Here is a 22,352-nt window from a genome sequence, read left to right as displayed (position 1 = left end):
CTAAATGTTATCAACGGAAGGTTATGCCATTGGCACCGTAGCAGACGAAAATCACATACCATGGAACGTGAACGTAGGATTCAAAAGCAAATGTAAATGTTATATTAGAGGAACAAGTTAGGTAATTGTTACAAAAATATGGAGCTGGGTGTAATTGAAAGAAGTTTAATGACGAGGAAGTAAAGAAATTGTGATTGGGTGAAATACATATGTTTGAGTTGCGCATTCCAAGTGAAAGAAAATGATAGTATATATATAGTATGATAATATATTGCGGCAAACCTCATACTTATTAACAAATATCTTCTTTTATCGTCAAGGGAATCAATGGCTGACGATAAAATGAAATAAAGTTGCCTATTACAAATGAAAGAAACTGATACCGTTGTGGCAAACTTCATACTTAAATAAAAAGATCTTATTTCTATGCTGAGAGAAACGCCAAATGATGATTGAGTGAAATAATAGTTGCCTATTCAGAGTGAGATAAAGTGATAACATTGCGGCAAAACTCATATTTAATCAAAAAAATATTTTTTATGTCAAAGGAGCAAATAAATGATGATAGAGAGAAATAAAGCATAGTACAAGCGAGTGAAAGTGGTAACATAAGTGAGAGAAAGTCATCATATGTTAGCAAACCTCATGTTTATTAACCAATATCTTATATTTTTGTCAAGGTAATCGATATAGATGATGGCAAAGTGAATTATAGAGGCGTATTCGAAGGGGCAGAAAAAGATAACATTGCAGCAAACCTAATTATTTACTCGGTGATGAGGTAAAAACAAAATAAAACGTAAAATGCGCACCCACTAAAATGAAAAGTTCATGAAACCCACTAGTCGGTGGCCGTACCGACACCTTTTTGCTGTCGGTACGGCTACCGACGATCTCCCGTCCTCACGTCGGTGCCGCACCGATCGGGTTCGTACAGAATCGCACCACTGCTTGCCGGGAGTCGGTGTGACGTCGCACCCGACGAATCGGTGCCGCACCGATCGGTTTAGAGTTACAGAATACGGCCCCAGCATGGAATCACCTTGTATAAATCCAAAGTGCAAGATAGAATCCAATCTATATTCAGCATCAATCTTAAAATTCCAACCTGATTTCAGCTAAAAAGAAACAACTCCAGGCTTTGCAACCCATTCTGCAGATCTAATCAAGCTTACCATTCCAGCTTGATGAGTGAAGGCGAAATTTTCTGCCTTGCATACTATGCTAGCAGGTAGGGAAGAAAAGGCAATTTATGGAGCATTCGAGTGCATGGCGAAGGCCAGGGTCAAATGAAGCTCACCCGATGTTCGCCCTCTGCTCTGGTCCTTCCTCGAATCGCATCCAGCCCGAGTATCGGAAGCTGCGCTGGTCTTGCCACGGCGCCATGCCCGCCGCCGTGAAGTTGAGCTCAGAGGCCTGTGCTTCCGAGTGCAGGGCGACGAGGCCCCCGTCCACGGCGCCGCACAGGCAGTGCCGCGGCACCCGCACCCCCGGCCACGGGAACTCTGAGAACCACAGCTGGCCCTGCTCCTCCCGCCTCTCCTCGATGCTCCGCTGCACCCGCACCTCCCGCGCCTCCTCTTCGCTGCGCTCGACTGGAGACCTCCTCAGACCGGACATGTGGAACCCACCGGCATCTGCAAGGCGGATCCATCAGTGGCATCAGACAGGCCGAAGTGAAAACATACAGCTTAGTAAACCCACTTGTCCGTTTCCACACACTTTCATTTAAACCGACCATGGTTTCGGCAACTCGTGCCATTATCAAGGTACATAGTCTTGGGTGACAGCCTTTTTATATTGCGCAAAGGTTAAGAAAAGACTTAGCTGTTTCACTAAATAAAATATATTTGCGACCGGTTTCGATACAGCGTATCATCAGAAGCCAAATCAACCATTGTAATAGTGAACACAAGACAGTTCTATCCATTAAGAGGGCCCTCTCAGCCAACAATCTTATTCTCACAAAAGCTGACAAGGGAAATGCAGTCATAATCATGGACCGATCCGCATACGTCTTAAAATGTGAAGAATTCATCAGTGCCAATAAGATATTAAAGTTATCCAGAGACCCAACCACGGATCACCAAAGAGAATGCAAGAAGGCAATAGCAGAATGCACCACCGTGCTGTATCCCAGGGAAAAACAACGCCTCATCCAAATGAATCCCATGGCTCCCAGATTCTTCGGTCTCCCCAAAATGCATAAGCCTGGAGCGCCTTTGAGACCCATTGTTTCTAGTGTGTGTAGCCCTAACCATCTGTTGGCACGCAAATTAAAATCCATTTTCCGCCAGTTCTCAAAATTCATTCCCAAATATGGCGTTAAAAATTCAGTGGAGCTCGCGAGGGCTCTCTCAAGTGAAATACTCCCCCCTAAATGTCTCCTAGTGTCTTTTGATGTTGTGAATCTGTTCACTAGCGTTCCCAAATCTGCAGCCTTACATCTAGCCAAAATTGCTCTAGTGAAAGCAAAATCACCACCCCTTGTAATTGCCGAGTTGTGCCACCTACTGAAAGTGTGTGTTAACCAAAACTATTTCCAATTCAACAATACGATACATGAACAACCTGACGGCCTCGCCATGGGATCCCCGCTGTCTCCACTCCTTGCTGACATATATATGGACAACTACGAAGAATGTGTTTTCAATTCTAATAGCACCCTTGTGAAAAATGTTTTTCGGTGGTATCGATACGTCGACGACATTTTCTGTGTGTGGACCGGCTCACTAAGACAGTTAGAAAACTTCGTGTCATTTTTAAATTCTTTGGACAAAAACATCAAAATCACTAGTGAAGTTGAATGTGAAGGAAGGTTGAATTACTTACAAGGGGAGACCACGAAACTTGCTCCTCCTTTTTCAATGCCGTATTTTTTATGGCCTTCGGAATGGTGAACACATCTCTGAACTAGTAGTGGTTCCGTTGAATGGGCCTTAGTTTGGCTGTAATTAATTAATTTTCACGCGGTACTTTTCACAAGCCGCGTATACTTCCATAATGTCAAACTTCAGGTGGGTCAAGTGGGGTAGTGGTTAGCGTTTGCGGCCACCACCCAGGGGACCAGGGTTCGGGGCTCCGTGATGACTGTATACTTTGTTGTCTTCATTGTGATCATACGACGTCAACTTTTTCGTTTATTTTAATTGCGACAAGCATAGACGTGTGACTATTTTTTTATCATCATAATGGCGTTTAGGTATTTAAGCAGTGTCATTTCAAACACGGAGATACGACGACTCGACGTAGCAAGGGTTGGTGTTCGCCAAAATGTTAATTTTTTCATTGCTTATACTGATCAACTTCTACATTAAAAATGAAAACCACTCTTGCGAGAGCACATGCCATTAAAGGCTGGCGGCGATCAACAACATACGTACAGACATAATTAATAAGAACACAAAACGATTATAAAATGCCATATTTCTCGAACACTGGTAATTCACTTTACTCCAAAGGGAGTTTACTAACACAGTACCTATGTGCTAAAATAACCATCCCGAAATATAATTTCCATTAATAAATAGGATGAAATAAAAGTTGATGACCCTGGACCGGGCGTGCTGGCGTATAAAATATGTCAATCTTCAAAAACCAAGGATTGCAACATCATATGTACATTCTGGGCTATAATGACCTCGTGTATTCCTACAATGTACTTTGATTGTCTATATTGCAAGTTTTCAAAGTTCGAGGTATTGTAGCTAATTTTTTTAGATCAGCAAGAGGAACCTGTCACACGTGGCGTATAAATTACGCCGCGCAACCGGCCGTGTACCACCTGTGTACCTTTATATCTGTATCACCTATAAATGTTCAAGATTTTACTAATTTCTACAAAGAAAGATTAATTTTAACAAAAATCGAGTGTTATCATATATGCACATGACATGGGCAAAGTACGCCATTCGCCCGGTTGTGTAGAAATAACAGTCGTGCCTGCTAGAGGGTAAAAAGCAACAATCACACCAAATGTGTCTTGTGCTCGCCGCTTCCCAAAATCTTCCGTAGCCCGTCCATTATAATAATAAGATGCCCACCAACAAATGTCATTTCTTCGAAAAAAAAGCCACTGTTTTAGCCCCCCGCTAATCTTTCGGTATGTTTTTGAGGAGAGTAGAAAGTGGAGCCTTCACTTCTCCGCGCTGGAAATGACACTGCTTAAATACCTAAACGCCATTATGATGATAAAAAAATAGTCACACGTCTATGCTTGTCGCAATTAAAATAAACGAAAAAGTTGACGTCGTATGATCACAATGAAGACAACAAAGTACACAGTCATCACGGAGCCCCGAACCCTGGTCCCCTGGGTGGTGGCCGCAAACGCTAACCACTACCCCACCTGACCCACCTGCAGTTTGACATTATGGAAGTATACGCGGCTTGTGAAAAGTACCGCGTGAAAATTAATTAATTACAGCCAAACTAAGGCCCATTCAACGGAACCACTACTAGTTCAGAGATGTGTTCACCATTCCGAAGGCCATAAAAAATACGGCATTGAAAAAGGAGGAGCAAGTTTCGTGGTCTCCCCTTGTTAGATTTAAACATTCAAAATGTAAACAAAAAATGTGAATTCTCGATTTTCAGAAAAAATTGTTACACCGACCGAATAATACACCGCAATTCACGACACCACTTCTCTCACAAACTATCAGAAATACATTGTATGCTTCACAGACTATGTATGATTCCATTGTCGAATTACAACAGGATGAAGGAGCTAAACACAATCAAACTAATTGCATCCAATAATGGGTACTCCGAAGTTCTCATTGACAAACTGTACCACCAAAAACAAAAACGACTCGCACTGAACCTTATTTACACAGATAGAGGGAAAGATGATGACACGAAATGGCGTAGAATCCCCTATCTCGGTCGCATATCCAACAAAACTGGAAAATTACTACCTAAAGATCAAGTGAAGGCTGCCTTCTACAGTAGAAATACACTGGGCAAACTGTTGGGCAGTGCCAAGGACAAAATTAGTGCCAGTGAACTCAGCGGAGTATATAAACTCCGTTGCAATGACTGCAATTCCTGTTACATAGGAAAAACTGGACGGAATTTCAACATCCGGGCCAAGGAACATCGTTCATGTTTTATTAACAACAAAGAAACCTCACACTTTGCCAAACACCTCTTGGATTCCGACCACACAAGCGATTTCGAACCGATAATCCTACATAAGGAAAACAACGGCCCAAGGCTTGACGCACTCGAGCAGTTTGAAATTTTAGTGGGCCAAACCTCACCCAACATAACATTAGTTAACGAGCAGTTGTATTCTCACCATTCACCACTTTTCAATGTTTTTTCTGAGAAACCATTACGGATGACACTCACCACTCCATAACACCCCTCCCGGTATTTCGTCATCATACACCAACCCTCGGCTACACCGTGCAGTGACACATCAGCGACGTACTTCCCAAACCTACCTTCCCTTCCCTTACCACCTCCACCAAATAATACACCGCAATTCAAGACACCACTTCTCTCACAAACTATCAGCAATACATTGTATGCTTCACAGATTATGCTTGATTCCATTGTCGAATTACAACAGGATGAAGGAGCTAAACACAATCAAACTAATTGCATCCAATAATGGGTACTCCGAAGTTCCCCCCCTTTCTCCACCTCCACTCTACCTCCCCTCTAACGCCTTCAAGGGTATAAATTCTGTGTACTGAGACTTGTAATTGCCAGATGATGATACGCTGTATCGAAACCGGTCGCAAATATATTTTATTTTGTGAAACAGCTAAGTATTTTCTTAACCTTTGTGCACCATGAAGGAGTTTCACCATGTTACGCCAACCACCATCGCATTTTACTTTTTATATTGGTAGAGTTTTTCAGGAGTGGGGGTTATTGGGTTGCTTTCATTCCAAGGTTAATGATGACGTCAATGGGCGATGGGTGGGAGGTAGGGTAATATTCAGGAGGGGTGAATGGAATGGGAACATATGGTCGTTACATAATTTAAAAAAGTGTGTGGAAACAGACAAGTGGTTTTACTAAGTAAGCTGAATATCGAAGATTTCCACCGTATCACGCCGTATCATTTATGAAAACATACGCATTGCATACACACATTAGACAAAGAAGTGCTAGACATGGTGGGCAAGGAGTGGAAAGTTCTAGATGGGACAGATAGAAGACAGAGTAAGCACTGATTCGGGAATGGATATTGAGAATAGTGTTGGAGGGTTGAATGCCAGGTAAGCAAGCGTGGGAAGGAATATATTGAGTTGCTTCAGGCTTAGCCTGGGGAATTCTAACATAGATATTGTAATTTAAAACTAACTGGCAATTTTTGTGTTTGTGGATGGTTCCAGCAAGTTTTAATTTACAATTTGAGAAGAAATAGATTAAGACTCATAGATGTAGAATGAAAGGGATGGGCTTTAATACGAATTGAAGAGGGAAGTCCTAAGTATGATTGGAGATGGCTTGAGTAATTCTCTAAAGCTTGATACAAACCTGCCTTAACCCAAAGGATACTTTAATAAAACAGTAATAAATATAAATGCCCATTTATGTTTCCAAGATAGAGGGGAAAATGATATTTAGCCTACTTTTGTACACAAACTTTTGAACAACAAAGGGCTTTAATAAATGTTTGGTGGAGCTCAGAATTAAAATTACTACAATGGTCACCTTTTTTGAGCAGCTGCTATATATTTACACTTCTGCCACATATCGATTGAGGGTACTTTTTAAATTCTATGTAAATTAAAGTTGTGTCCACCAATGCAATCAATTGTTTTTTCCACCGTAAGATTAATCGCTTACCGCCACCATTGAAGAAGCCTCCTCCAGGGTCGAACCCAGTCCTGGGGTGGTCATCCCCTGTCTGCTGTCCCGTCTTGGCATGCCCTCTCAAAATGCCGACGATGGACGAGTCGGAGGACCACTCGACGAAGAGCGGGTCCCTGCGCACCGAGTCCTCGCTGGTCTTGGTGCGGATGCACTGCCATCTGCCGGTGTAAGGGTCCCTCTCCGAGTGGCACCCTCCACTGCCCATGCGAACCTCGCCCAGCTCCAAGACGAGGCGCTGCCCTCGCCGAGGCTCAAAGCGAGTAATGCACGACGTGTCTTTGCGCCCCCCGCGGCCAAACAGGAAGACGCTGCGCGGAGAGTGCAGGGGCGTGCGCAGTTGATTCGTCTCTTGTCTGCGCAGGGCCAAGTCGCGGGTCAGGGAGAGCCTCGGACGGCGGGGGCCACGGAATAGATGGTTGCACGAGATGGACCCAGGGTCCAGAAGAGGCCTGGCCGCTGGCTCCGTGTCCTCTGTGTCCCGAGGGATCTCTTCCTCCATCTGAAAGGAGACAGGAATCACTGTGATGTGGATACTTTCTGTGGATGAATATAATCGGCCATATTCATAAAGTCATCAGTAAGCTACTAAGAAGTCGGAAGCCGATAAACATGGACTCAGGTCGGGCCCATGGGGATACACTCCTGAAGCCTGGCTCATAAGCCTGGGCCTTTTTTCCCCAGACCGTATAGTCTGAAAACCTCTGAAAAGCCTAATGCTAAGAAGGACAAGCTGCTTTTATAAAAATGTGTTCTAAATAAAATATATAAATAATGATAGAACGTTAAAATATAAAATTAATGATAGAACGTTATCCTTGTTCAAGCACAGCTTCCTTCACATGAGACAAAAGGAGACTGATGATCGAAGGGGAAAACTGTGAGTGTAGCTGTCTTACCATTCCATGCAGTTAGTAATAGATTCTCTTCTGAATAGCATTACTTGGTTCGCTAATGTTTGACATGAATTGGTCAGGAGCAAAATTTTACTCAAAAGTTTGCTCACATCACTATCACTTTAGTATGGTAATTTTCAGAGGATAGCTCACCTCTGGTGCAATGTTCCACGGCAGTGAGTCATTGTGCCTGGGCCTGGTGCCTTCTCCAGCACCAGTGCCTCCTCCCTCCCCTCCACCAGCACCACCTCTATCTCCCGATCGGACCTCCACGCTCACAAACTCGTACCGAAGTCTGAAGGCCAAAGGGAAGAGTGCCGAGCCGCTCCCGTATCGAAGACTCAGCGTCATGGAGCGACCCGAAGACAGGTAGCTCTCGGTGGGAAGGCGGCAGGGACGAGCCGGAAGACGGATGCGGGGCCGCCGCGCACCAAAAAAGTCATCTGCGAGACCGATTGAAACGTCAGCCGAAAAAGTGAAGGCAGTCAAAGCAAAGGTATTAGTCACGCATAAATTTCTAGTCTTTTCGTGAAGCTAGAAAACCCCAATTCCAACAAAACTTTACAATGTCAAACTCACCAAACTTATATTTAATTTGTACATCGGTTCATTCGAGATGAAATGACTGCATAAAAATTAAGTGGTGAGTGCAATATAAACATGCATACGTAAATAGGAATTCCATGAAAATGCTTTTCTTCAAATTTTAATTAAGTGACGTAATTGTTGAGCAACGACTAAGCAATGATGGCCCAAGGTGGCCAGATGTGCAAAATGGCTTCACCAGGAGACATTCACTCCGATGTATAGGGAGTTCAGTGACATAAGAATATTAGCGAATGAGTGACTATTTACCTTTGTTGCACGATGCAATCATTGCGATTTCTTCACATTCCAAATTGGTACTCACCGGGAGTGGTGTGGTGTCCAGTCTGTTCATCAGCAGAGACGACAAGATGGGAGTGATCGCAGAGCCTGGGTGGAGCATCATCACGACAGAACTCTCCCAACAGAGGTGGCAGCTGCAATTAAGAGACACACAAGGTTGGAAAGGGTGGTCATAAAAGTCATAAAAGAAAATCTACGGTCCTATACCACAAGCCACCTCAAGATGTCAAGCGAATTAGGCTGGGAGCCGCTGGAGACACGGAGGCTTCACGCTTGGCTTAGCTTGAGCAATTGGGAATAGATATCTCTAAGAGCAACACGGAGAATATAATAGTAGAGCCCCACTATATTCCAGGTCTGACAGAAGCGATAAATTAAGAGAGATATTTTGACTAACAGATAAGTATAGGGATTCGTTTTTCCCTCGACCCATAAAGGACTTAAATAATTGCTGATCGTAATTTTGCATTCCCTTCTTATGTGAAAATGGCTGGTTTCCTAACACCCCCTACCACACGCCTTTTTAAGCGGATTGCGGGGCAGCATATAAATGTAGATGAAAAGGCAGGAGGCAGGATGCTTTTATGCAAGTTGTACAGTAGCTTAATTCTACATTATAATCCAATCCTTTGACATCATTCCACCTTAAATCATCAAAATTTTGTCCCTTAGGGTCTCACATTTTGTTGGAAACTTCTACATGGGTCTATATTCACAAAACTAAGTATCCTTGGACCATTTTGGAAGAAAAAATATTTGTACTTGTCAAAAACAAAGGCACATTAAAAAAAGGTGCCTTGAATCATAAAAATCCTATTTATCCACGAAATTACCTTATGGGCTTGAATTAAAGCTTATTTTAAAGCTTAGTCTTTGCTCAAGGCAATAAATATATAAAAAATTATTGAATGCCTTTTCCTATTATTTTTTATATCTAAACGTTTAAAAAAATGTAGCCTGATGGGTTGCTGATCAAGGGTCCTGGGTTCAAACCGCGGGTGAAGTCTTCGGACACCCCAAATCAAAATTCTCAAAGTGCGAGGGAAGGGAACTGGCCCTATCATAAACTATGTGACATTCACATGCCTGTGGCTTAGTTTGAATTAAGCTCTACTATCACCCATTGAAACCAACCTACGGGTTGAATCACTACGTGAGTGAGTGAGTTTTAGTATCTATAACTAAAGAAATTCTACTACAAACGAGAAGGCGCTCGCTGAAACGGATGCGTTGGAACCACAATGCGTCGCGCACTATTAGCGAAGATTCGTTATCACTTAACTCCTGGAGTAAATGCAATCGCGCATCTCATACATGCGTTGCTTTTAGCATATCTTTGAGGATAACTATAGGTGCAGCTAGGTAGAGATACGTTCACGCTGTGCAGACCAACAGTCTACGGCAGCGGTTCCCAAAGTGGGGGTCGCGACCCCCAGGGGGGTCGTAGGCCGTTCGGAAAGGGGTCGCGAGATACTAATAATATGGTGAACAACGTACTTAAACTTGGACGACCATTTTTAGGGGGTCGCGGCTAAAAAGAATGAGCTAAAATGGGTCGCGGAAAGAAAAAGTTTGGGAACCGCTGGTCTACGGTCACCCATCCTCATTCACTCCGTTTTTCATTACAGTCACGTTTAATAACATCGGCAACACAATTCCTTTCAAGCTACAATGCTTTAATGCAATCTCCTTTGCCATAGATCACATTTTGGCGATAAATACACGTAAAAATTTGGAATGAAAATGAGAGTGTTTAATATCAATATAATCTTTTTCGCGAGTAAAAGAATAAGGTACTTCATTTGAGTGACTCCCTATATTGCGGGCAGGTAGTGCGGTGGCGAAAACATTTTTGCAAAAATTCTCTGACGTTTGCATGCATTTGAACCACCAGAAAAGGTGAAACCCATTTGACAATGTGGCGGACTGATATTTCTTATCCAATTTATTTCATAATCGAATCATATTAATTAACAGCCGAAGCCCAAAAAAATTAAATTATTAAAAAAAATGAGGTGGATTAGGAGAGAAAACGCCGCTGGGGACTAATACATCATAAAAATGGCCATTTAAGCCGTAGAAAAACTGGGACCTTAACTTTCAGTATAATGTAAACCATATTTACAGCTTTTTAAATGGAATAGATGCCTTTCATCTAAAAAATACTAATATAGGCAACACCCACTCCACCAAAGCACGCAAAGAAGCAAATTTCCAGTCGCGTGCCAAACTTATCCTTTTCTTGTGAACTGGCGTAGAATCTACCGGATATATATGTACCTATCAATGTGGATAGACATGAAATATTTTACAAATCACCTAGGCCTGAACATCTTTGTGCGTTGAACTTCCCTAAACGACACAGTTTCCGGCGTAATTTCGAAGAAAATCTTTGATGTTTATCATAATGAAGGCACTTGCCTCTTTCCACACTGTATTTCTACGGGCCCATTCCGCCACATAATGCCATTTTCAAGTCAAACCTTTGAAATGGAATTAAGCGCCGAATTATACGCTCTCTATAAATAAAGTGTGGAAATAGGCAAGTGGTTTTATCATGTTAAAGTTGAACTTCCGTCTTAAATTCACAATGAGACACATTAACTGCTACAATTACATCCATGCTCCCAATTCTCTGCCTCCTCCTCCTCCCTTGCTTACCCAACATCCACCGCGTCTTCAGCATCCCATCTCTCCTATTAAACTCCTTACGTCAAAACTCAATGTATATATCCTCCTTATTCTTTCTTCCAATTTTATGAATGGAAGTTACGTATAAAGCTTCTAAACTAGCGTTCAATGGAGAATAACGGTGAATTACCCTAAGGCGAATAGGGTAATTCATTAATGAATTTATGAAAAAAATAACTGAATTCATTAATATGTTTATGTGACAATAAAATTTCGAGAATAGCATTTATAATCTGTTGGCGCCAGCTTTCCTCACGCAAAATAAAAAAATCATGATATAAAAACGACAAAAATATTCCACACTCTCTTAACATGCCCAAAATTTTGCCTGATTTGCCATATTTTAGCGGAATTTGATAATTTTTTAAGATGTTCCTTTGGAGGAATTGCCTCTGTATTGTGTAAGTACTACACATCAAGCTAATATTTTTACTTATAACACCTTTCATTGCGGTAAAAAATTGCTGAAGTTGACACCATTTTTTTTAGCGATTTAGAAATTTATACTACGTTTCTCATTCAACTGTTTAACGTTTTTCTTAAGAAATGGTGAAAAGATCATGATATATTAAAAAAAAATATTCAACTTTCTAGTCTCACTGTTGTTTAAATTTTGGACATTAAAAATTGACTGTTTTGCGCAAGACCATTTTTTGTAACCCAGACTATAGTTTGGCCACTTTGTATTATTTAAGGCTGTAACTTCATGAAAAATTAATAATAGCCAATTTTTAAATCATTAGTACAGGTCTATATATATTGAGAAATATCCCAGATACCCAAATCTGTGATAGGGGCTTGAGCGAATTTGAATGGAATGGTCCATAATAAATTTACTTGGCCAAGAAAGTGATGAATCTTTGGGATTTGCGTGTTAACTCCTAGGAACTTGCTCACGGCTGAATTTGTTATAAATATACTATTAAATAATGCATAAATACATTACGAACAAAGTATGCATATACTTTGTCCACTCCATACAGCTTTATTTAGTTCCACATCCGAAGGCAATGGTTACGGGGGTGAATTTAAAGTAAACAATGGGCATTTTTTTTATCGTAGATAAAGATTCCATCGCCATAATATACCTCAGCCATTCGTTTCACGGCCATCGAAGTACAGGGTGCATACTTAGTGCTAAAAACACTGACGTTGCCGAGACTGCATCGTATTAGTGCTCCTTTTTTTCAAAGTTGTAAAGCTTATAGAAAACAGTTGAATTGCGTTTCGAGGTCATGGGTTTATTGACGCATAAACTGCAGAGTAGCGCAAATAGTCGGGGCTTTGTGTTAACGGGAACATCCGCCGAGATGGCGCTGAACATGGGTCGTTGCCGAATGACGTTTTCGTGAGTGATTTGATGGCTAAATCCGCTCTGCGTGGATGTGACATTGAGAGGGCTTTCGATCGATTTCTACGGCTCGAGTAAATCCCCGCACACATTGCATTCACCGAGGAGCACAAAAAAATGAGCCATCATAAACAGAATTATTGAGTCGCCATAGTCGCGGCATCCGAGTTTTTGCTGTCGCCTCCCCATAACTATGGCCACATTACCCAGGAAATGAATGTGGCGTGCTTCAACTGCATCATGGTGGTATTTCCAACAAATATTTATGGAGTAGCAAAAGAGCAAGAGTTCCTACGTGCATCGAAGAAAAAATTCAACTCTCCCCTTCTCCGAGGCATAGAAAGTTTTTATACGATTTGATGAAATGGTGTTGCGTAAAATTTTATACCAATTGATACTCCCGGAATAGAGGATTTTTACTGTAGTGAAACTACGCGACGGACAGAAGTTTAAATTATAGTGATTAAAAATAGAGACGTAAAAGTCCCGGGTATTGGAATAAATAGTTCGTTAACATAAATAGTTCGTTTACACAAATTTCAATGATTGATGACTGCACCAATGACGAAATTCGCCATGAAAAAATGATTTGGCTTAGCCGGGGTTCGATTGGTGAATGCTTGGAACCGTGCGAATGACTGCGCACTAAGTTGCCTATTGTTTGCGGGGCTTTGGAAACACCCGCCACGCAATAGCGACAAAGTAGGGTTTTTCTCTCCAAAAATGCTTTAAAAAGTATTGCAAAGGTTCATCCCAATGAATGAAATGCACTGAATCATGATTCTCCGTTGAAATAGTTTATAATGAACGATTACAATGAAGATGAATCCAAATTTAGTAAAGGTTTCTTGCGTATCCAGAGATTCGAATGATGTTACTACTAGCCGAATCAGCCGAACACAGCTCGTTGTTAAAAGGATTTATAAGCAGCAGATTCAAATTGATGAAGATTGGATTTTGAGAAAATCTCAAACAGGAAATTTCTAGAGGGACTCAGGTTTATTTTTTTACCATCATTCAAAGGCGGGTTGAATGTTGACAATGCAGTTTTAATTCCGAGGGAAATCGATATAATTTATCGCCCTGAACTGGTATAGTTTGAATTGGATACTGAATACATTCGATGTCCATCAAAAGAAACACATTGATTTCCTTGAGCGCTCCTCTATGATATAATGAAAAAATCACAAGGATCCACTTCGCATGCGTCGTGGATTCGTAGATTTGGGTAAATCCAAAGAATCGTGGTTTTCAATGATTTCCTTCATTTTGAAAGATTCGAATATTGCCATGAATCAACTCCTGCGAATCAATTCCTCAAAATGAACTGAATCTCTTTCCTCTGTTTTCCAGTGATTTACGGAAGTAGAAGGCACTTCCCCCCACTCTTTACCCCAACCACTCCCCACCCCCAAACGATATAAATCATTGACGCGCACGAACTATTGTCATTAGCCTGAGGAGGTCTCCAGCAACGGACGCGAAACTGGCGGTGGATATTTTAAATTAATTACAGCGTAAAAAAGTTCGCCAGAGGAAAAATTGGTGGAACATTTTATGCATTTTAAATTGAATCTGAAAAATTATTTATTAAAAGTTAATAGATTCCAGGTCATAATTAAGAAAGATAAAAGAATTAAAAAATTTGGGCCTCTTTTGCCATTTTTGATAATGATGTTTCACGAAATATTACTAATAAACCTCAAGTTCGGATTTAGGATCCCAATATGCTGTTAGGAAAGAAAAATAAAAACTACCTCAAAGTGTTCTGTGAAAAGTACATGCTGACTGGACTACGTAGTGACTAGGGGTAAGAATAAGTTGGGGGGGGGGGGGTTAGTAGCTAGAAACCTTTTCGGTGAACATGTGTAACCATCACACGTATTACGTGAGGAGGGAAATTTACACAGCCCGGGAGGAAAAATTAGGCACAGGTAAAAATATAATGCAATAAATTAAAATATTTTAAACTTCACTCACCATTGAAATGTGGCACTGAACATCCCTTGATAGATTTTTAATGGTTCTCAAATGCACAGCAATAACACAGAATCGCAAAGCGTATGCAAGTCCAGAGACTCAATGCCACGTTAGGTACCATAGGGACGCTCGAGGCATGTTGCGATACGAGGCGTGACCCAGGGGCCTAAGTAGCGACGCTACTGAAGATCCGGCAATAGCTATCCCATAACAGGGGCGCAGCTAAGGATTAAGGCTGGGAGGGGGGGGGTTTAGGAGCAACTAATACTTGGGAGTGTGGGAGTATTGCATACCCGCTAGGGTAAGCGGGATATGCGGGGGCCCTCCTCTATAAAAATTTTAAGATTAATGGTTCAAAATGTTTAGTTTTACGGGTTTCTGAAGGGTATTTGATTAATCCTAACACAATTATATAAGTAATATTAATCCAATTTAGTGAAATGGATTAAACTTCAAAATTTCTGAGCTATGGGGGGGGGGGTTATCCCCCAAAACCCCCCTCGCTGCGCCACTGACAGGTAGAAGAGTAGTAGTGACAAAGTAGTAGGGGTAGTGACAAGGTTGCCAGGTCAGAAATGTAAATATCTGCTACCAGACATGAGCAAAAGGGAAAACTTAGAAAGGGGTCAATAGTGTCAATACACCCGTGATCATGAAAGAAGGGAAATTTCCTGTTGTTCCTGAAGATCCACGTAAAAGCGACAACGTTTATTGGGAAAGCGAGGATGTTGGTTGTAAACGGGCGATCCGTGCGGTCATCAGCGTCCTCCATCTTCTGTCTCTGCAATACTTCTCCTAAGCGTGGTGACCATAGCAATGGGTGTAAACAAACAAACAAACGAGCACTCACCTGGCTTTCTTCGGTCTCCTCCGGTCCGACTTCTCCGTCGAAGATTCGCATTCCGCCGGCGAGGCACTCTGGCCTCGCCCCCGCCCACCCGCCCCCCTTGCTCCTCCCCTTCCCCTTCCCGCCCCCTCCCACGCCCCCCTCCCCCTCCTCCGCCATCGCGGCGGCCGAGAAGAGGCGCCGGCGCGTGGGCAGCCTCTCCTCCGACCCCAGCGCCGACGGCGCCGCGTGGAACTTGGAGAAGGAGATCCAGACGCGGCGCTCCTCCACCACCAAATCCTCCTCCTCCGTCCCTCCTCCGACGCCAGCGCCCTCCTCCAAGCCCCCTCCACCGCCGTTGTCCTCCTCATCTTCCTCCTCCAAAGCACCGCGACCCCTCCACCTGATGGTCAGAGGAGAAAAATAACGAAAGGTTTATCAGTGGGAATCACCGGCAGCACCAATGGCAGCACTATCGGCGGATCAATGGAGCTGGAGGCGGAGAGGTCAAACGATCTTACGCAAGATCATGAAATAGAGGCCGGACCGAGAATCGAAGCACAGGCAAAGTAAGGCATTACCAGACCTTCTATCAAAATAAGATCATGCGAGATATTTTGTACACATCATTACCTCAGATTTTTCTACACTATACACATCAATTGCCAATGATAGTATTTCCTCACGGGAATCGAATTACGGACCATTGGCTCTCTGGGCCTTATTCGTATTCCCTTACGCTATTCAAATTCCTTCATTCCCATCATGGGAGTTCCAAGCGGGGGAAAGTGAGGAAAATTGCTGTCTTAATTTCCTTAAAATTTTGGTTTCATTAGCCTTTTCTGTGCAAAAAAGTTACAACTTGAACGACCACAGGTAGTTTTGCCCCCCCTCCCCCAGTTTTCATTCTGGGTACGCCCATGATACTGAGGTTCACGATACTAGATATTAGGCCTTCTAACAGCGGGCTTCTTACGAGGCACAACCATTTGAGAATCCCCATGCCTAACTGTGCAAAAGACACGCTTGTCGGTTAATGTTACATTTTTCAATACTTCAGCATGAACGGCGGAGAAATTTTGATCACTTGTCACGGAGAAATAAATGCAGCTCCACAATTCCAAAATCGTTGTGCTCTGCACGCTCTCTTAGGGGGGTCCACCCCCGGTAATTGTGTAAAAGCGACGAGTGGAGGGCAGTGTAACTCAGGGGACCTTTCGTTCACCCGTTGCAGTCTCCTAAAAAGTTGGTTCCAAACTTCGACTTGGGCGGGTCAATGCAAGACCCTCGTTGGGCATAGAGATATAAAGGAAATTTCGCACAAATTATGCAGGTACATGATGTGGAACTAATTAATTACATTCGAAGTTAGTGAAATAATTTTGGCGCCAGAGCCATTAGAAATCGGGAATGTACCATAAATAAATCGGAATTTCAGCCATTTTGAATTTTGGGGGGAGGGGGAGGAGAGGGGAATTGGAGGTTTTCGGAATTTCGGAATTTCCTCCTGATAATATTCGGTCCCTCTCTCCCGCGAACATTTTCAACCTGTAGCCAACCCGAAAGTGGGCGGGAATCCATGTATGTGAGCGAGTCAGTCACGCAAGGGCTTTATATATACTTTAGATATTCTCATTGGCCCAGAAGACCAAAGGTCCATGCTTCGATTCCCGGTCCAATCATAATCCATGGCAATTATTTGAAAAATTCCACCGTATATGAAATGAGCTCCCTGAGCGGTATTGTATTTGATAGTGCGCAGTGAAACGGCTTGACCGGCCAAGCCATCAACATTGATTTGATCGACTATCTGAATAACAACAAGTGAACAAGATCAACCTTAACAAAACACCAAGCAAATGTTATGAACTATGTAACCATGAAACAATGTTGAAATATATGATGAGATGAAGTAATGACATATAATCTCATTTGCAAAAGAGCCCTGGCTCAGGGATTTGGCAGGCTCTCTCACCTGGGTCAGGTTAAACAAAACACAAGACAAGACATGACCGTATACGCGTCAGCCTTAAAATAATTCACTTGATACTCAAACGGTGCCCAAGGACAGATAAGAAAGAGATAAAATTAATCGCATGACGTAGTTCTCGGGAACGGCACTCACCCGCCCTCGGCGCTGTCGTCGCCGCCGCCCCTGGGGGCCTCTATGGAGAAGGGGCTGAAAGCGCTGCTCAGTGAGCGCTTCTTCCGCCTCCGCAGCCTCCGATGGACCCCTCCGGAGAAGGCCGACTCCGAAGAATCTGAAATCATGAGGATTTGGTCAGGGTTGGGCCATGGGTCATTCATCAGCATAATAACATGTTACGGGAAACAATGCCGAGGTTAAATCTTTTTATACTGCACATTTTAAACAACATTAACATTTATGTTGCGATTTTTCTAATCGCAATTGACGAAGAAAAATCGTGCTCTGACGTAACAGACCCTGATTGATCGGATTATGGTTTGTTATCGAGGCGACATTTATGAAATAACAATGACGTGACAACAAAACCTTTTAGGAAATTAATTCATTTTATTCTATGGTGGGTACACAATTCTGTGCAAAAGCACAAAGGGATGTGCCTTCCAGCCCTTCTTATCTTAATTTGAAATCGTAGGCTGTCAGGGTATTCCATAATGTTTGGAATAACACGATTGAAAATTTTATGCCTAATGCTCAAGGAACTAAATTCCATGAAGAGATACATTTACTTTTTTTACTACCCTTGAAAGACAATTTACCTAAAAGAATCACTCCAATTTCATAAAGTTGATTGCTCTAAAAACAAATTACAAACATTTTCTACCAAGCATTACTAATTGTAAAGTTTTTATAAACTCGCTTTGATGTTTATCATCTTGTCCGGGTCACACTTTTTTAATTTAATTTTAACCCACTTTCCGGTTAGCTTACGAGCTGAAATTAACTAGAAAACTCGAACACTTTTCTTATGATTTTAACCGTATCTCGATAGTAATTCAGAACATAAAATTAAATGTGGAGGTTAGTTATAAAAATGGCCACCAAAGTCCGATAGCGCTGCGATCATTTAAAAGAACGAAAATGATATAGTTGTAACAAGAATTTTTTACATATAATTTAATTGAAAAATTGATTGAACGAAAATTTAATAACAATAGATGAAGAAGGAGCTTTAACAGAAAGAGTAGATAGATAAGGTAGGCAATTTACGATGTAATGTTTGTAAAGTCAAATTCTTCATGGGTCGTGTACACGTGAACAATTCCAAGCTGAACAATTTGTTGTTGTAATAAGTTTAAACTCTAATCACTAATTTTTAGAATAGTTTTGTCGGCCCAAATGATAAGTATATCTCGAGGCATTATTTAGGAAATTGTCCGCTCATATCCGCCATAGCGTCTCCCGGTCTTTGGCAGTCAGCCGTGGCAATGTGGAGGGGGGAGAAGGAGACATTTGGGAGAAGATGGAGAGTGGAATGGTTGCCCTCTCTCATTTCCTTCGCCGCTAATTGGTTTCCGATTGCATCCGCAGCAGGAAATCGGAACGCTTGTATCCTTCATGCCCCAATGTGCGCCTTCCCCAAACAAACCTTCAATTTCTCTCTTTTTCTAAGTTCTCTCTCCCTATCACAATCGGAATCGATCGAAAAGAGAGGGCATTCCGCACTCGGCTCCATTCGATGGAATGACATCACCCACATCTCAAGCGAAGCCTAGGATTCGCGCATCTGGTCATCTTGAGAAGGAACTCTAGCATTAAATCGAAACTTGAAGCGCGTACGTGGTGGAAGGGCTCCATATTATTAATGAAAGACACTTTGTTTCTTCCACAAGTTTATAAAAATTTCAATTTTATTGCCGGTGTTTATTATTAAGCTGAATCAGATATCGCTCAACTTAGAGATTACGACTTGGAAGATAACTTATTTGCAGGGCCTCCTTAAGGGGCGAATAACCGAGGCGACGTAGCTAGGAGGGCGATCAAACCCATGTTTAATTCCACATCAAACCGTCCGGTAGGGGGGCGTCACAATAGCAGTTTTTCCGGGAAAGTACTCTGCCCTGAGCCGGCCCTGCTCACTAGGACCCCGCATGAATGCGTTTCCTTAACACTTAGCGTGCCATGGGCGTAATATTACGCCACATGAAATCCTTCGACTTTAGCTGCGGGCGTAATATTAAGCCATCCTTCTGTTGAAAAATCGTAGGTTGTCATTTTTTTAACAAAGTGGTACCAACGTCTAAATGAAAAGAGCAAAAGCAAAATTAATTCTTTATAATGATACCGAACACCTATTTCTCGCCCAACAGGTTGGTTGTTAAGAATTAACGCAAGAGTACGAAAATGAGAAGGAGACTTCGTCGACTTCCACTGATTTATTTCGTCCGTACGACATGTTTCGAACCATAGACGTCATTTTCAAGTGCAACAAATCTGTTGTACCTACTCGAAAATGACCTCTATGGTTCGAAACATGTCGTACGGACGAAATAAATCAGTGGAAGTCGACGAAGTCTCCTTTTAATTTTTGAATATTAGCTTCCACATAGTCGAGTCTAATACCACTGAACGAACGCAAAAGCATCAAAACTGGCCTGCACTGGGGTACAGATGTACCTCACTAATGTTTGAACATTAGTAGGGTACAGAGTTAAATTCGAATCTTGCGAGTATTCCCATTAAAAATAAATGGCGGGGTTGGCAACGCTAGCAGGACTTTGAAGGCCTTCAACAGCTCTCGCACGCGGTAGACAGCGAGTGTGCATTCAAATATTTAGAGTGAAGTGACGTTCTGAAAACACTCGGACGACATCGGAGTGATTTTGTGTCGGCAGTCAGGACGATGCCATGATTTGGTTCCGTTTTATCGCCAGCAGGGATGTGAATAAACGCATAAGCGTGTCTTTGGCGACAACTGAAAAAATCTAGTAATTCGCGAGAGAAAACACAAAGACAGGCGCGCGCACAGTCACAAAAAGTCGAGTTCACCATTGAAACCCCAAATTCCGTATTGCTAAGGGAAATAGATAGAGCTTATATGAGTATTTGGAAATAGATTTTCATAAGACCCTGATATTTTTCCTTCTTTGTGATTTTTAAATTTATTTCAAATGAAATTTCCACTCGAAATGAAGAAATCGAAAAGGAGCACTACCGTAGAAATTAGCCGAACAAACTAATCGTTTTCGTCCCGTGATCTAGAATTTTTCCGATAACATCTAGGCCCTTTACGGAGTACTATGATTGAAGGAACTAACATCCTCAGATGAGACACTTAAACGGTGGAATTAACATAGTAAACATCGCTGTAGGGGCCGCACCTATTTCATAAGTTAGTGACATCATTAGAGATTTAGAAGGAGAAGAACATTTCATGAGGGACTGAATCACTCATAAAATTGCGAGCAACAATGAAACATGCGAGGACAATTCGCGATATCTAAAGGCCCTTGCACGCGCAAACATAGATTTTGGACGGCCGGTAAAAACGCGGCCGACATTTTACAGGTGAAGTGCTGCTTGCACACACGCCGGATTTCTGCCTGCTAGACGATCACTTCCTTGGTTATCGTGATCCACAGTGGCAATGGCCGGCTGATAACCGGCTGTTTATCGGTGCCGGTGCGTGGGTGGTCGGTCAGTTTGCAAGTCCCCGTATCTGAACTGAATTGTGAGAAAAATGAAGGATTCAAGAGACCTTAATAATGCTCAATGTATGACCTGCTGATATCACTTGGCCTTTGAGGTCACCTCACCTGATGAATTTCGATTAATGTTCAATCAAATTGTTTGATAAAAGTTCGGCTACTCTTCACAATTGGAATATGGACGGCCAATATTTCACCGATTTGGAGCGGTAGGGTGTGGCTACGGAAATGGGTTGAATCTTGGTGATGACTTGGACTCACCTTGGTCTTCGGCGCGGAACACGTAGAGGCAGAGGGTGTTCGGGGGGATGGTGTGCCTCGGGCTCTCAACCTCGCCCTTGCCGCCCGTCACCAGGAAGTAGCACCACGACTTGGAGGAGGCCGCGCCCCCGACGCCATCCGGTCGGAAGCGGACGGAAGGGCGGTATTCCGGGAGCAGGTGCCGCACCCGCGCGGGCCACGGGATGGGGCGCAGCCGGAAGAACATGTTGGAAGCGTCCGCAGCAGCAGACGAGGGGTCCCGCCTCCTGCCTCCAATGAGGTGGCGTCGCTCCCCCCCGCCGTAGAGGGGGTCCCCTCCACCAACAGCACCCCCTGCCATCACCCCCTCCTCCTCCAGCGCCTCCCGCACCACCTCCTCCTCCTCCTCTTCGATTTCCTCCTCAATCTCCTCTCCGCTCCAGCGAACGTACGACAAGGAGTCCTTGGGAAGTAGCCTTATCTGCGGAACGAAAGAAAAAACTGTAATAACACAATGAGACTCCGAAACTTTCATTTGAGGGGTTGAGAAGGCTACGGGTACAAGTGATTTTTTTTCTATACCGATTAAGGTGCAGAAATCAGGTATAGGAAACAAATGAGATCAATTAGACATTTGTATTTCATTTTTGCATTTGCATTTGATTTTCCACTCGATATCAGCACAGAAGAGAGACTCACTCGCATCCCTTGGCAACCAAGTTTTGTGTATTTATTCTATCAATCTCTGTATCTTACTCTGTTAAAAAATCACTTTATGACCTACTAATATAACTTGGCCTTTGAGGCCTCACCTCACCTGAACACCCGATGAATTTCGAAAAATGTTACATCAAGTTCTTTGATAAAAGTTCGGCTATATATACGGTCGAGCGAATGAAAAAAAAGAAATAAACAGTGACAAATGAATAGAGTGAAATATTTTCTAAGTGAGAACTTGGGAGTCAATTCGCGGCACATGCAACATTGATCAGTCGGAAATTTCCCTGCGATA

General features: G+C 42.7%; 1 protein-coding gene across 1 annotated transcript in view; it reads right to left on the bottom strand.

Moving 5' to 3' along the window:
• LOC124168749 overlaps positions 1-22,352 on the bottom strand; it is a 504,822-nt gene that overhangs the window by 6,839 nt on the left and 475,631 nt on the right. Inside the window, exons 7-14 of the mRNA XM_046547017.1 lie at positions 21,362-21,821; positions 17,592-17,727; positions 15,625-15,869; positions 15,491-15,558; positions 8,641-8,752; positions 7,884-8,173; positions 6,811-7,336; positions 1,301-1,637 (exon numbers count right to left, since the gene is read on the bottom strand). Of these exons, the coding sequence (XP_046402973.1) occupies positions 1,301-1,637; positions 6,811-7,336; positions 7,884-8,173; positions 8,641-8,752; positions 15,491-15,558; positions 15,625-15,869; positions 17,592-17,727; positions 21,362-21,821 (2,174 nt within the window). The remainder of the gene's footprint in view (positions 1-1,300; positions 1,638-6,810; positions 7,337-7,883; positions 8,174-8,640; positions 8,753-15,490; positions 15,559-15,624; positions 15,870-17,591; positions 17,728-21,361; positions 21,822-22,352) is intronic.

This window comes from Ischnura elegans, chromosome 12 (genome assembly GCF_921293095.1).
Source record: "Ischnura elegans chromosome 12, ioIscEleg1.1, whole genome shotgun sequence".
NCBI classification, from domain to species: Eukaryota; Metazoa; Arthropoda; class Insecta; order Odonata; family Coenagrionidae; genus Ischnura; species Ischnura elegans.
This window is presented reverse-complemented; position numbering and strand designations above follow the sequence as displayed.